This window comes from Solanum tuberosum, unplaced genomic scaffold, assembly GCF_000226075.1.
Source record: "Solanum tuberosum cultivar DM 1-3 516 R44 unplaced genomic scaffold, SolTub_3.0 scf00177, whole genome shotgun sequence".
NCBI lineage: Eukaryota > Viridiplantae > Streptophyta > Magnoliopsida > Solanales > Solanaceae > Solanum > Solanum tuberosum.
Genome location: NW_006239101.1, coordinates 846,309 through 861,115, shown reverse-complemented (window position 1 = coordinate 861,115; position 14,807 = coordinate 846,309). Strand labels below are relative to the sequence as shown.

At 30.4% G+C, this 14,807-nt stretch overlaps 2 protein-coding genes across 3 annotated transcripts in view; one reads left to right on the top strand and one right to left on the bottom strand.

Moving 5' to 3' along the window:
- The window catches only part of LOC102582766 (E3 ubiquitin-protein ligase MIEL1), a 6,172-nt gene extending 682 nt beyond the window's left edge, over window positions 1-5,490 (top strand). Inside the window, exons 2-13 of one of the 2 annotated variants that reach the window (XM_006354324.2) lie at window positions 1,092-1,236; window positions 1,334-1,421; window positions 1,516-1,575; window positions 2,436-2,468; window positions 2,559-2,636; window positions 2,721-2,764; window positions 3,477-3,517; window positions 3,759-3,841; window positions 4,048-4,139; window positions 4,354-4,423; window positions 4,754-4,795; window positions 4,884-5,490. In XM_006354324.2, the coding sequence (XP_006354386.1) occupies window positions 1,092-1,236; window positions 1,334-1,421; window positions 1,516-1,575; window positions 2,436-2,468; window positions 2,559-2,636; window positions 2,721-2,764; window positions 3,477-3,517; window positions 3,759-3,841; window positions 4,048-4,139; window positions 4,354-4,423; window positions 4,754-4,795; window positions 4,884-5,033 (926 nt within the window). In that variant the 3' untranslated portion in view covers window positions 5,034-5,490. Of the gene's footprint in view, window positions 1-1,080; window positions 1,237-1,333; window positions 1,422-1,515; window positions 1,576-2,435; window positions 2,469-2,558; window positions 2,637-2,720; window positions 2,765-3,476; window positions 3,518-3,758; window positions 3,842-4,047; window positions 4,140-4,353; window positions 4,424-4,753; window positions 4,796-4,883 lie in introns of both variants that reach the window. The other variant, XM_006354325.2, reaches the window with a different exon arrangement.
- A 483-nt stretch (window positions 5,491-5,973) lies between these two features.
- On the bottom strand, window positions 5,974-12,494 carry LOC102591252 (alpha carbonic anhydrase 7-like). Its single transcript, XM_015311805.1, has 7 exons — window positions 12,365-12,494; window positions 9,804-10,024; window positions 8,969-9,075; window positions 8,101-8,206; window positions 7,387-7,560; window positions 7,233-7,286; window positions 5,974-6,102 (listed from the first exon to the last, which is right to left on the bottom strand). Exons 1-7 carry the CDS (start codon window positions 12,462-12,464, stop codon window positions 6,028-6,030), a joined length of 837 nt encoding a protein of 278 aa, XP_015167291.1. The 5' UTR covers window positions 12,465-12,494; the 3' UTR covers window positions 5,974-6,027.
- Window positions 12,495-14,807: the final 2,313 nt, after the last annotated feature.

Here is a 14,807-nt window from a genome sequence, read left to right as displayed (position 1 = left end):
TTTGGGGGTGTAAAAGGGGGGGGGGGGGGGGGGTTCAGTATCCATTGGAAGGAATTTGTTGATTTAGTAGAATTGGGTGAAGAGAGTGAAGTTCAGTTTATTTTTTCATAGTTAAAGGTCTTATTTTTAGCTCAGTTTCAGTGTTTTTGTGAGGTGTGAATTTGTGTATTTTATTTTTTTCAGAATTAAAGATTTGATTTTGAGATTAGTTTTGATTTATGGACTTGTAAACTCTGTCATAATTAGTTGAAATACAAGGATTTTGAGTACCCATTGGGAGAAATTTCTTGATTTAGTAGAATTGATGGAGAGATAAAGATTGAATGAAGATATTCGGGACAAGGTGGGAGTGACTTTCGCGGTCGACAAGATGAAGTAACGAGATTGAGATTGAGATGATTCGGGCATGTAAGGAGGAGAAAAAGTATTGGAGAGAGGTGGTTAGACATGACATGATGCATCTTTAGTTTATTGAGGACATGTCCTTAGATAGTAGTATATGTGAGGTCGCGTATTAAGATAGAAGGTTAGTAGTTAGTAGATAGGCTTGGTGTTAGTTTTGTGCGCATTATATGTTTCTCCGCTCATACCAGTAGTAGTAGCATTATTCTCGTTGTTTCTTGTCCTGCGATTGCTGTGATTATCTGTTGTCTCATGTGCTTCAAGTTATCGCATTTTTTGGCTGTTGTTATTGTTCCTTGTCTTATGAATGCTATGTAATGCTTTCCCTATTATTTGCTATGTCCTCTTTACTTCTTTATTTTTCTTTTTTCGAAATGCTTACTTGAGCTGAGGGTCTTTCGGAAATAACCTCTCTACCTCGTGGAGGTAGAGGTAAGGTCTGTGTACACACTAGGTATGTTGTCGTTGGGTGAAGAGAATGGAGTTCAGTTTCAGTCTTTACTTGATGTCTGAATTTGTATATCGTTTGCCATAGTTAAAGGTCTGATTTTTAGCTCAGAGTCAATCTTTTCTTGATGTCGGGGTTTTATATGTATTTTGTTATAGTTAAAGGTATGATTTTTAGTGCAGTTTCAAACTTTTTGATGTTTGAATTTGTGTATATTTTACCATGATTAGTTGAATTTCAGGGATTTTTGAGTATCCATTGGAAAAATATAATCTTGATTCAGTAGAAAGGGTGAAGAAAATGGAGTGTAGTTTGAAGGAACATATAACCACTCTTTCTTTTGCTGCTGATGAATCTGTGGCAGAAATGGCTTCTGGAAATTATGGGTATTTTTTCATATTTTTTCCTTTGTTTTCATTCTTTGTATAATTCTAGTTAATGTTCATGATTTTTGTTAATCTTTCTTTCTTTTTTCTTCTTTAGGTGCTCGCATTATAGAAGGAGATGCAAAATTAGAGCACCTTGTTGTGATGAGTTATTTGATTGCAGACATTGCCATAATGACTCAAAGGTAGAAACTTCTGTCATATTCAGTTGATTTTTTTTTGGGTTTTTTCTTCTTTTTATGTGAGAATTACTCTTTAGTTTTTTCATTTCTTGATCAGAATTCTTTAGACGTTGATCCACTCAAACGACACGATATTCCTCGCCATGATATTAAAAGGGTTAGTTTTCAATGTTTTCCCTCTTCTGTTGTATAAAGATTCTATAGTTATGCTTATGTTGTTCGAATTCTTCAAAAATAGCACCCGTGTGTGTGTGTCGAATCCTCCTAAACCTATCCTGAGCAACACATCTTAAAATAGGTAATCCTCTTTCATTAGATAAGGAACGAAGAACACAAAGGGCAGGTGATTTAGGCTTTTTATGTTTTGTGTAATTCTCAATGAAGCTATTCTAGTTTGATAGTGTGAATAGGTAGAACATTTTTCTACTGGGAGATCTGTTTAGCCACATGAGTTTTGTCATCTCCGTAGGAAAATATAGAGAATGTCAAGTGTTTTTTATGATAGATTTTGTTTATATGAAACTGGACTGAGATGAGCTTAAACTGTGTGATATGGAGAATGGAGATTCATATACTCGATCCCAGCTTGCTTTAGATTGAGGCGTAGTTGTTGTAGAATGGAGCTAGCTTTTTCATATATCACCTGATGTTTATCAAATCGCGAAGAACTCAAGAACCATTTTTCTAGTTACTTTATTGACTTGATCTTCTTTATGTAATATCTCTTCTTTCGTACAAACTTATGCTTTGTCTCAGTCACTTTCATTTGCAATTGAGACATATGTGATTATATAATGTGTGAGTGGTCATGGTGTGATTGTAGTACCAAGAATTTGGTTAAGGGTGTCCAAGATTTGATGTATATGTATAAAAAGTAACTTTTGACCTATATACACAATACAATTTTCCGACAAAGGGTGTCGGTCTATATGGCTCCACATTGTATTTGATTAAGATTCTTGTTCATACCTTTTGATGTTGACTGATTTGATTATGCTTTCTCTATATGTTTTTCAGGTCATTTGCTCATTGTGTAATACTGAACAGGATGTGAGTTCCCTCAATTGTTAACGACTCGATTCAAGTTTTTATAAATGTTGAGTTGATGTTAAATTTGCTTGGTCCTTGATTGTGCTTTAGGTTCAACAAAAATGCATCCAATGCGGGGTTTGCATGGGGAAGTACTTTTGCTCAAAATGCAACTTCTTCGATGATGATGTAAAATTCTTTGAATAATTCGTCTACGATGTTGTTTGCTTGATATTTATACTATGGCTTTAACAAGATGATTGCTATTTTTAGGTCTCGAAGAATCAATACCACTGTGATAAATGTGGAATCTGCAGGTTAATATCTTTCTCATACTGTACATCATTATCGGTTCTCTAATGCATTTTCCTAAATTACACCATATTTGTGTAAACACAAAGCCAACGACATCTGAAACATAGGCTGGTCTGTAGTCACAAAATGGGATGAAGGCAACCTTTCTTACGGAGGCACTTCATTTTAAGTGCACGCTAAATAATATCCCGTTAACGAGTTCCATATGTAATTAGGATTACTTGTGGTTGATTATAGATGGTATGGATTAGAAATGATTCAGTCGAGTTTAGTATTCTTGTGTCTCTTTACTTTTTATACCTGCACTACAGCCATAAAAAGACAAGCTATGTTGCTCGGACTCTTCAAAAATGTTGTTGCATCCGTGTCAACAACATACCTAGTGTAATCCCACAACTGGGGTCTGGGGAGGCTGTCTACGATTAGACACTCAGCTCAAGGAAAGCAAAAACACAACACTTGTGGAAACATAACCCGTAACAACAACATGATAGTAATAAAACCGAGGGATAAGAGAACAAATAGTAATAGAAAACTAAGAATGAGAAATATGGAAATAATAAAAATAACGAAAATAATACTAGTAGTACTACCATTTCAGTTAAACTTACATCAGTTGCATCATCTGCACATGCCATTGTATATTTTTGGTGTGGTAACGTGGTGTCTATGTGTATTATTCATCATTTTCCGGTTCAAAATATTTGAAAACAGAACGGGTGGCGAGGAGAATTTCTTTCACTGTGACACATGTGGTGAGTGAGATGCTCAACCTTGAATTAGAACTTAATTCAGCAATAAAAGCTCTTATCAACAATGTTGCTCGGACTCTCTAAAATTGTTGTTGGTGCGTGTCGGATCCTCCAAGAGTAGTGCAATTTTATACTTTTGGGTTATCCGTCATCAGTGCAGCAACATTTTTGGAGAGTTTGAGCATCATAACTTATTAGGTTGTATTTAGTTTGTTAGTGTTATGTAACATCCTTCCTTTTGCAGGATGCTGCTATACAAATTCGATGAAGGAATCACATAAATGTATAGAAAGAGCGATGCACCACAATTGCCCTGTTTGCTTTGAGGTAAGGGCAGAATTCTGACGATAACCCTGAAACGATCCAGGGTACCATAAGGGGGTTACGTCAAAAATTTACACTATATATATAGTGTGTAATTTTTTGACGTTATATGGTAGATTTCAAAACCCCTTATGTGTTGATTTTTTTATATTTTGAACCCCCAAGTAAAATTCCTAACTCTGCCTCTTGATTCTTTCAACTTCATGCAGTATATTTTTGATACAACAAAAAACATCATTGTCTTGCCTTGCGGTCACACAATGCATCTGGAATGTGTCATGCAGATGGAACAACATTTCCAGTACGTATGTGACGTGTTATGATTTTCTATGAACAATCAATTCCTTAATGATCCCATAACAGAACACCCCTCCCCATTTGGTCTATGTTGCTCGGACTCTTCAAAAACATCGCTAGTTGTTTGTCGGATCCTCCAAAAGCTATGCATTTTGGATGATCCGAGCAACATAGATTTTGGTTGCATTGTGCTCGGTTCCAATAATTTGTGCATGCAGGTATTCTTGTCCTGTTTGCTCAAGATCATACTGTGACATGTCTCGAGTCTGGGAACAACTGGACCAGGAGGTACATACTACATACTCCCTCCATTTCAATTTGTTTGTCTGTTTTTTACTAGACACGGAGCTCAAGAAAACAAAGATGGCATTTGGATCTTCCGATCTTAAGCTAAAAATATGTAGAATGTACCAAAATGACCTTTAATGTCTTAAACGTGTCGTGTGGAAAGTTAGAACTAAAGAGTTGTCAAAAAAGGAAAGATTATTTCTTAAACGGACTAAAAAGGACAGTAAGACAAACAAATTGAAACTGAGGGAGTAGTTACTAAGCTGATTGACGTTTTTTTTCCCGACTCTTCTCTTCAAACTGACAAGTTCATCTATTTTCTAATTCTAGGTTGCGTCAACAGCTATGCCTGAAATGTATCAGGACAAGAAGGTAAGAAACAAGTTTGTCGATCCATTTGAAATTTCGTACATGAATTTGATCGCCTTTTACCTTACATTTGAATTTCGTTGAATTTTAGGTTTGGATTCTTTGCAACGACTGTGCGGAAACATCTGAGGTTAACTTCCATATAGTAGCACATAAATGTCCAAGTTGCAAATCCTATAATACAAGGCAGACAAGAGGAGGGTCCAGTTCATGCTCTAATATTACCGATATGATCAGATGAGGTTCTTGATCGCGACATTGGATCAGATTTTTTCTTCAAATTACTATTTGCCTGATTATAAACGATGAAATCAATGCCCACGAGTCACGACTGCAACAATTGGTATGATTATAACTTCATTATTTTCCATGAGTTTACCTCAGAAAGCATCGAGGAGGAATTTACATGTCATTGCTTGCAACAAGGGAGTTGTTGAACATTCTTTACTTATTCTTTCACGTAATCTCTCTCTGTATTGCTTTATGTAGAGATGGATTTAGGATTTTAATTTTATAAGTTCTGAACTCACAGTCCTTTTTTACTTTTCTAGCTTCGAGATGGATTAGTTATATGTATTGAGTGGATTCTCCTCAACACAAATACAAGTTCTGGAGGAAAACTATTGAATTCTGTTGAACTCGTATCTTGTACTGTAGAATACAAGAAGATATTCCAAAATGAACTTTGATTAGTAGTATTTGTGCAAAACTTAATTAAACTTGACAACAGTGTAGATTTTGTTCTTTGATCTGCCTAGTATTCGAAATTCACTAGCCTGACTAATCTAGATTGACGTCATGTAAGGTCTACTTGAGGGAATGCTATCTCTACTAGGAGTTTTTCCATTTTCGAGGCTTAATGACAGATACTCACACACTCTTTTTGATTAACAAATTGAAAGTGTGATTTTTCTTATCCAGAGGTCTTGGTTTCGATCCGTTTGAATAGAAAAATCTTTGATAGGAAGGCTCTACGCAATATGAATCTGGCTTAGTCAGTACAACTATTGTTATTTTTGTTCTTCCTGTCTTCCATCAATATTCAGATAAAACTTTAGTACAAATATAGAATACATTTTTTTTCTTTTTTCTACTACATTTTTTCAAAATTCTATAGAAGAAAAATGTAGTCCCAGAGACGATTTTGATAGAAAATGTTTTACTCCCAGATGAGACTTTTCAACACGAATTTGAACTAGTCGGATCTCAAAGCAGGTAGTGGACATTGACATGCTCTAGTGCTTGGAGAATAAAAGTTGAATTTTTCTCTTGTTATGTGGTTGCACTGGCCTTGCATTTCTCTCAGCATGCTGAAATAATAATAACAATAATTAGAGCCGTCAAAAAGGGCTTAGCCCATGGGGCCAGCCCGACCCAACCCGTTATTGGGGTAGGGTTGGGATAGTATTTTACAAGCCCATTTAAAATCGGGGCTTATAAGCCCAACCCTTTAGGTCCTTAGCCCTTGAGGCTTGATCGGGGCCGGGCCGAGGTCAGCCCATGAGCCAAATTATTTAATTTTAATTAAAATAAATATAAAAAAAATAAGAATAAAAAACTAGAAAACATAAATAAGTGTTTGTGGAGTTTTTCTAAGGAGCTTACCTCATGAATTTCTTTATTATTTAGTTTTGAATATAAGACTTGGATAGTAAACACTATTTATATTATATGTGATAGAATGTTTTATGGCTTGAACAATTAATTAGTTTCTTGATTACATTTTAAAAAATACTTTAAGTAATTATATATTGCTAACTAAAGTTTTAATCAGAAGTGTTCTTTAGTTTACTAGTTTGTTTTTCAGATATTATTATTTTTTCTTTAAATATTTATTGCTAGATTTTATTTAGAATTATTGAAACAATGTTATTGTTTATGACATTGATTTGACATAAAAAAGAGGGTCAGCCCGCCCCAGCCCTTGACCCTTCTGGGGTTGGGCTGAGTTGACCATTTTACAGCCCTTGGAATGAAGGGCCGGCCCGCCCCAGCCCATCAAATTCTTTGGCCCGCGAGGCTTGGATGGGGTAGGACTGGCCCGGCCCATTTTAACAGCTCTAACAATAATAATAAATATTATTTTACATAAAATATAGTCCAAATCAAACTAAAAAAACAATAGAAGCTAGAACATTTTTATTCAATACAAAACATTCGAAAAACTACTTTTAAAATGTTATTTCCTTTATTTCATTTTATAATCTCATAATTTGATCTGACACAGAATTTTTAAAGTAAAAAACAAAACTTTGAATGTTGTGTTTCATATTAAATATAGGTATAATCTATTAAAATGTATTTGAATATTTATGATTTTAAACATGTCAGGTGAAATATTAGAATTTAAAATATATATAAAAAGATTATTTAAAAAAATAAAAAAGTAGGACGCATAAATTAAAACAACTGAAATAATAAAAAATAGAGGGGAACTTACATCATGTACAGCTTTTCTAAGCAAATTCACTTGAAATCTTGAAACAGTTTCTACCTAAAATAAATAATGTTTAATTAATCATTTAGTTCTAATAATCTCATAAATTTTTTAATAATATTTAAATTTTGGATTATTTTTTTTTAAAAAAAATTACCTTCTTGTTGACTAGCCAAGTAACACCTTCTGTGCAAGGAGGAATAGTGAGTGAACCCTTGTACTCATAGTAACTTTCTCTATAAATATTATTAGTAATATACTTTGGATTAATCATGCCCAAACTCCTCTCTTCACCTTCTTGATCTATCATAGATAATATATGTCCCTTCAACTATAATCAATAATCACAAAAAAAAAAATCATCAAAAATAATATAAGAGTTGAGTATATATCGAAAGGGAATGTTGGAGCAACGATAAATACGATTAAAAAATCACTGAAAAAAGTTTAGAGTTTTTTTTCACTGGTATTTGATTGAAACGGTAAGAGAAAAAAAAATAAGGAAGTTTTCCACTATTTCAAAAGGATTTTTTTTTCCACTATGAATTTTCCTACTAGTAAAAAAAATTATTACTTGTATAATATTTACTTACTTAAGACTAATTTAAATCGAGAACATTGTATAATATTTGCTTAATTAAAACTAATTTAAACCGAGAACATGATTAATGATAATTCATATAGCCAACTTAATTTATTTGAAATTGAGGTGCAATCATTATATTAGCAAAAACTTAAACTCTCATCCCCATTTTTATCCTCACAGAGTACTTTATACCTTTTTTTTTTAGGTTCAACTAAATTAAATTTACGTCGATAAATTTATTTATTATTGACAATAAATAGATTTAGTAAAAAAAAAAATACTTACTATAAAAATAAATGGATCTGGTTTGCCAAATTTGTAAAGGACAGCATTTACAACAACCTTTTTATCCACCTGCTCCTGGTGAACCATATGCAATTCCAAGGCATACCTATCATTCAAATCATATCAAAAAATAATTAAAGTAGATAAAAAGGTCACAAAAATAAATTTTTTTACATTTAAAAATAATTTATGTTTATTCTTAGTGAATAATTTATAAGACATAAATATTGATAATTTATTTTACAGCTCAAGTATTGAAAAGTTTTCTCATAAAGAAAAACTGCTCCAACATAAAAAGTAATATTAAATTTAAAATATATTCTCTTAAACATTAAAACGATCTTGAAAAAGATTATATATCAAATCAGATACAAAAATAGCAAATAAATAAAGAGAAGGATTCAGTGAAATATTACTTATCAATCTTGCCTTATATATAGATGTACCTATCAAAGTAGTAGTTTAATTTGTGGTGGAAATATTTTTGGCAATCATATTTATTAGGTTATTAATTAACATTTATTTCAATATTTAAATGTAATTACCTTATAAGTTATCTAACTGTGAAAATAATTTTACATTATTCGTTGGTGAATAAAAATTAATTTTTTTATGTGTGTTAATTAATTATTATTAAGGATAAAATAATTAATTAAAAAAAGTAATAGCTTAGTTGATTGACTAGCTGATCTTTTACTTTGTTGGTAAGAGTTCAATCCTGCATCTTGTAATCCCTTTTCCCTACCTCATTTTTTTCAAAAAAATTAATTTTATTTTGAACTACTAAAATAATAAATAATTTGAGATAATTATTTTTAAAAATAACAATAGATAATGTAAAACGGAGGGAGTAAAATATTATTGGTACCTTCTACCATTAATAGTATGTTCAGATGGTGAATGCCAGTGAATTTGTATAAGAGAGTAGTTTGTGTTATTCATCAAAATTGATCCAGCATCCCCATGCCAATGCAACTGCATAGATATAAAAATAAATAAATTATACTATAATCATAAGATCATAGATGGATTCAGAATTTAAATCATATTGTTCCAACTTGGGATTTCATTGCAACTAATTTGATACTTTCGATTTGTTATTAATTATTCGTAGTTGTCTAATGAATCCATGGACCTATAACTAACATTTTCCGATCCACAAATAGTATAAGTAAAATTCACAAATAGTCATGTTTCTCCCATAAGATAGATTTTTCAAAAATCTTGAAAGGAAACTTTTGGTTGAAATTTGAAACTTCAAGATAGTGACTATTTTTTAGTAGTCAATAAGCACTAGTTCTACCTAATAAATACACATTGACCTGTTTATAAAGAGTTAGCATTTTATTCAGTAGTAGAATATATGAAAAAGTATAATAACGTATAGCAGACTTTATCCCTACCTCGAAGAGATAGAGAAGTTGTTTTCAAAAGACTCTCGAGTCAAGTGTAGCAACTCAAAATATTTACAAAAAAGGTAATATAACAGTTGAAAAACATATCAATGAATAAGGAAAGTTATATCATTTAAAGAAAAGAAGCAATAACAACAACGAAATAATATGATAACTGATTTGCTAATAATATTGAATCTTTTCATGATATCACTTGTAATTTGTAAAAGGAAAGAAATAAGACACAATAAAATCAATTAGAATATTCTAAAAATGGTGAATATCTTTAATAAAAAATTAAATACTTACTGAAATATCATGTCCTCTATTTCTTATGGTAGAATTAGTAGGCTTGTAATGTTTCATGTGACCCAATTTTCTCATATTTTTGACTCTACAACTTGAAATATCAATTGGAGATTGCATTTTCCCATTCTTGCAAGTTTCCCATTCTTTATTTAGATCTCCCCATTTACTTGGTCCCTTCTTACTCCTTTCATTATAATCAAACTTCACCTCATCCTCAATTTCTACACATCAAAAAGGTCAAATTAATGTCAATATACATCAAGCAATGGAAATTAGAAAGAAAAAAAAAAGAGTAGGAAGAAACATTTGAATATGGAGAGCAGGCGAATCAGAATCTAGATTCAGTGAGTTTAATAAAAAAATAACATCGTTGGCCAATTTCTTGCATGTTGTTGAAAAATTGAAATAGCCTTAGAGTTTCAAATTTGACTATTGAAATTAAAGGACAATATCATAGAGTTTCACACTCGTGAAAATTGAAACTTCATGAATTATACATGGGTTGAAAAGTGACTATTTTCGGATTTGACCCCCATAGTTTGAAACAAAAATAATAGATTCGATTGAATCCATGCACAAAGTCCCTTTTAGAATAGGCCTTGGAAATAGAAAGAAGAGGATAAAATGTATATAATGAGTTCATCTGAACTCAATAGCTTTGGTTTTGATTCTCTATATGAATTGAGAAATAGACTAAACATGTACATATTAAAAGTAGCATAATTGGATTAATCGTTACAAGAATGATATTACTTACCACCACCTTCATTTTTTTGATGACTAATGGATGTTGCATTCAAAAATATAGACAAATGGAGGAATGATCCAAAAATAATTAAAATTAAGTTGTAACTTTGTTTCTTCATTTTGAGAAAGATGATGATTAGAAAATTTGTTTGAAGTGATAAGTGAAAAAAACAACACATATTTAAAGGAGTATTATATTTGTAACTACTTCACTAATAATGGGAAAAAATATATATAGATATTGACTTTATCCATTATTATTAACAAACATTCCAAAAAGAAGAAGAAGAGAAAATCTTTTATAAATGTTTTACTAAATTAAGAAAATCACAATCTTCATAAACAATTTCTTAATATGTTTGAATTATTATTTTACCTTTGATGTAAAATTAAATCTAGACAATTCCCCTAGTTGTGCTTGTGGTATTAATTAGTTTATTGAACTGATTTGCTAATAATGATGTAATTAAGATTAGTCTACGTGTTCTTCTAAAGTTGGGGATACATTCCAAATTGATATTATTTCTTTTAACATCCTCTAAATAAAATTAAAATATAAAAAGAATAAAAGATTAAAAAGTTACTCTTAAAGATATATATATATACATACATACTAGAATAAGGTGAACTTTGCATTCTCCTCTCAAAATTTCTAGTTAGTATTTCTTGTTTTATTACTCATTAATTATAATAAATATTTGACATTTAAAATGTAAAAATTGAAATTAATTTTAGAGTTATTGAATTTTCATCAATATTATTTTGGGATAATTCTTGAACAATTCTCATTTCAAAGTTAGTCATGGGATCGAATTAAATGCAACGATATTTTATATTGTGTCATTTGAAGTTTTCATCGATCATTCATTTGGCGAAACTTTTTAATAAAAAACCCCTCCTTTACTTCTCTTACGATTTAAAAACGTTTTAGATCATGACCTAAATATCCTTATTGGACAAATTAAGAATTTTATGAGAAATATTAAATCAAGATCTAAAATGTTAGTAAGTTACTGAATTTTTAAACAATCATATAATATTTTTTTTATATAGTTGAAAAATACATAAATAAATATTAAATATGAGACTAACGTTATCCTACTATACACGGGACAACATCTACAGTGGACGATTAAAAACTCTGGAAAAATCCCAAAATACTTATTGCCTCTATATGCAGCTTTTGAGCAATCACAAAAATTGTTAGTAAATTTTATAATTAATTATAATTTTCCTAAGACAATAGTGAAATTTATATATATATATATTTTTTTTAAAAGGTAAGATTATCTACTTGTTAATACTAGCAATATTTTAGAACCTTAAATTAAATTATCAACTCTTCATATTACTAAATAATTTTTCTACAAAAAGATTTAAGGTAATAATAGTAAATAAATGACTAACCTTACATCAACTTGAATTAAATCTTCCGATATAAATAATAATACTATTACGTGAAATACTTTATGTCTTACAAAGAAAATGACTAATTTTGAATTTGAACCAATAGTTTGAGTCGAAAATAATAAAATTGGTCAAATCCAACAAAACTTGTGTTAAATCTGTCTTAGGAGTAGAAAGAAGCCGATATAAAATATATGATATGAGTTCATCTAAGCTTTAGTTTTGATTTTGTATATGAAATTATGGACCGAGAAATATATTAAAACAGTATATATTTAATATGTACATATCTAAAACTATAAAACAGTAACATGATTAAATTATGAATTTGATGACAAATAAAATTATCCAAACTCATTCAAATTTTGAGTATGCTTTTAGGATGAGGTACAAATAACATAACTTACCACTTTCATTATGATGGACCAATGTTGCATTCAAGAATAATGGCAAATAGAGGAGTGATACAAAAATAATCAAAATTGAGTAGTAGTTTCTTTTTCCCATTTTGAGATAGATGATGATTAGAAGATTTACTTGAAGTGATTAGTGAAAAAAAACACATATTTAAAAGAATTTGAGTAACTACTTTCATAACAATAGGAAAAATGTAGTATTGACTGATCCATTATGATTAATAAATATATCAAGAAAGATTTTTTGTCTTGTGTTTGTGGTCTTAATTAGTTTATTGATCTTATTTGTTGGCAATAATATGATTTTAGTCTGCCACATGTTTTTCTGTTGGGATATATTTCAATTTTTTTTTAATATTCTCTAAATAATTCTTTTTAAAAAAAGGAAAAAGATTGAAAAATATATACATTTGAAGACACTAGAATAAGATGAATTATGCACCCCATTAATATTTTGGAACCTTCAATAAAATTATACACCCTATATATAATGGTATTTGTAATTCTACAAGAGATATCAATAAAGTATAAAGTTACACTTGAATACACTTAAATAAGTTGAACTTTGCATTCCCCTCTCATTACCTATCTAGTTTGTATTTTTTGTTTTAGAAAAGACATAAAGTTACCACTAAAATTGTCTCAATTTTTTAAAAAAATACCTTAATTTTGCATACACCATACTTTGATCTGCTCCTGGTCCCTCTAGCCCTGGTTTTGTTGACTTCATTGTTGCATACACCATACTTTGATTTGATGAAGAAGACAAAGATGTAGATGCAACTTCAATTTTCTTTAAAGAGGATGTGAGCATATTTCAATGGAAAAGAAGAGAGAATTTGAAAAATAAAAAAGAAAAGAAATGAAAGTGTTTTTGTTAAGATTCAGGTCGGATTATCCTTACTTTTATTAATATTTAATTTTAGTTGAAATGGTCATAGGGGTGAGAATCACACGAGTCTTCATAATGAGAAAATGGGCCAAAATGGTCTTTGTGGGGTAATAGACGTCCACAAAGTTAAGATGTTTTCTTTAAAATATCAGACAATTTTAGTGGTGACTTTAGGGATGAAATTTTTTTTTTATGAGATCTTGGACAATCTTTATTTTAGAGTTAATTTTAGAACTCAAATTAGATTCAATATTCATGTCTTATAATAGTATTATGTGAAACTCTCATCGTTTATCACTTTTTGGGACAATTTCTTAGTAAGTGGTTCATCTTTTATTTCTCTTATTTTTGGACCTTTCAAATCATGATTTAAATATTCTTATTGAATAAACTGAAAATCTTTGAAAAATATTAAGTCATAGTCTAAAATTTCATAAGTTATTGCATCATTAGATAATGGTGTAATGTTTTGTTTTTTTATAGTTAAAGCAATATATGAAAAAATAATAAACCCAAAGCTAACATTATATAGGGCAACATATACAGAGTTTTAAAAATTTGAAATATTTATCAAAAGTTTGAAGTGTTTTTAAACAACTTTTTACATTAACTACTTAATTAATTATTTTTTTTGAATTACTTGTAAAATGAGCTTTGACATTGCATTTTCCCTTAATTTGATACTCTAACAATAACAAGAACAATAATATATTTAGTGAAATCTCATTAAGTGAGATTTGAGGAAGGTAAAGCTTATTATTTAGTGAAATTTCATTAAGTGAGGTTTGAGGAAGGTAAAGCATATGCAGATCTTATCACTACCTCGTGGAGGTAGGGAGGTTGTTTTCGAAAGATTCTTAGCTCAAGTGTATCAAGCCCAAGTAAAAGAGGAAGAAAATAATGAAGAAAGTATAACAATTAATACGAAAAGCAATGTAGAACCTACAAGAAAGAAACAATATTAACATTAAAATAGTGTGTTAATCGAAATACAATACACAATATATGACAATAGGTAACAAAAGCAACACAAAACAACACTCTACTCCAACTAACCTTCTACACTAATATGTAACGCCCACTTCTTTCTATTAGAGTCATTTCCTTGACACCTCTCCATTATATTTTTTTTGGCCTACCTTTACTCCTTGGGTACCCCTACAACTAGTCTCTCGCATCTCCTCATCGGATGTCTGCACACCTCCTCTTTACATGCTCAAACCATCTTAGTCTCGTTTTTCTCATCTTGTCCGCCACAAAGATCACTCTCACCTTCTCCTAGATAAATTCATTTGTAATCTTGTCGTTTCTAGTATGTCCCAACACATCCATTTCGACATTCTCATCTCCACAACATGTAACTTCTGAATATGTGTGTTTTTGATTGGTAAGCACTTCACCCCATATAACAAGGACAGTCTAGCCATAACTATGTAACAATTATTTTTAAGTTTAAGTGGTACCTTATAATCACATAAGACTACAGAGGTAAGCCTTCATTTCATTCATGTCATCTCAATCTGATGTGTGGCAGCATTGTGA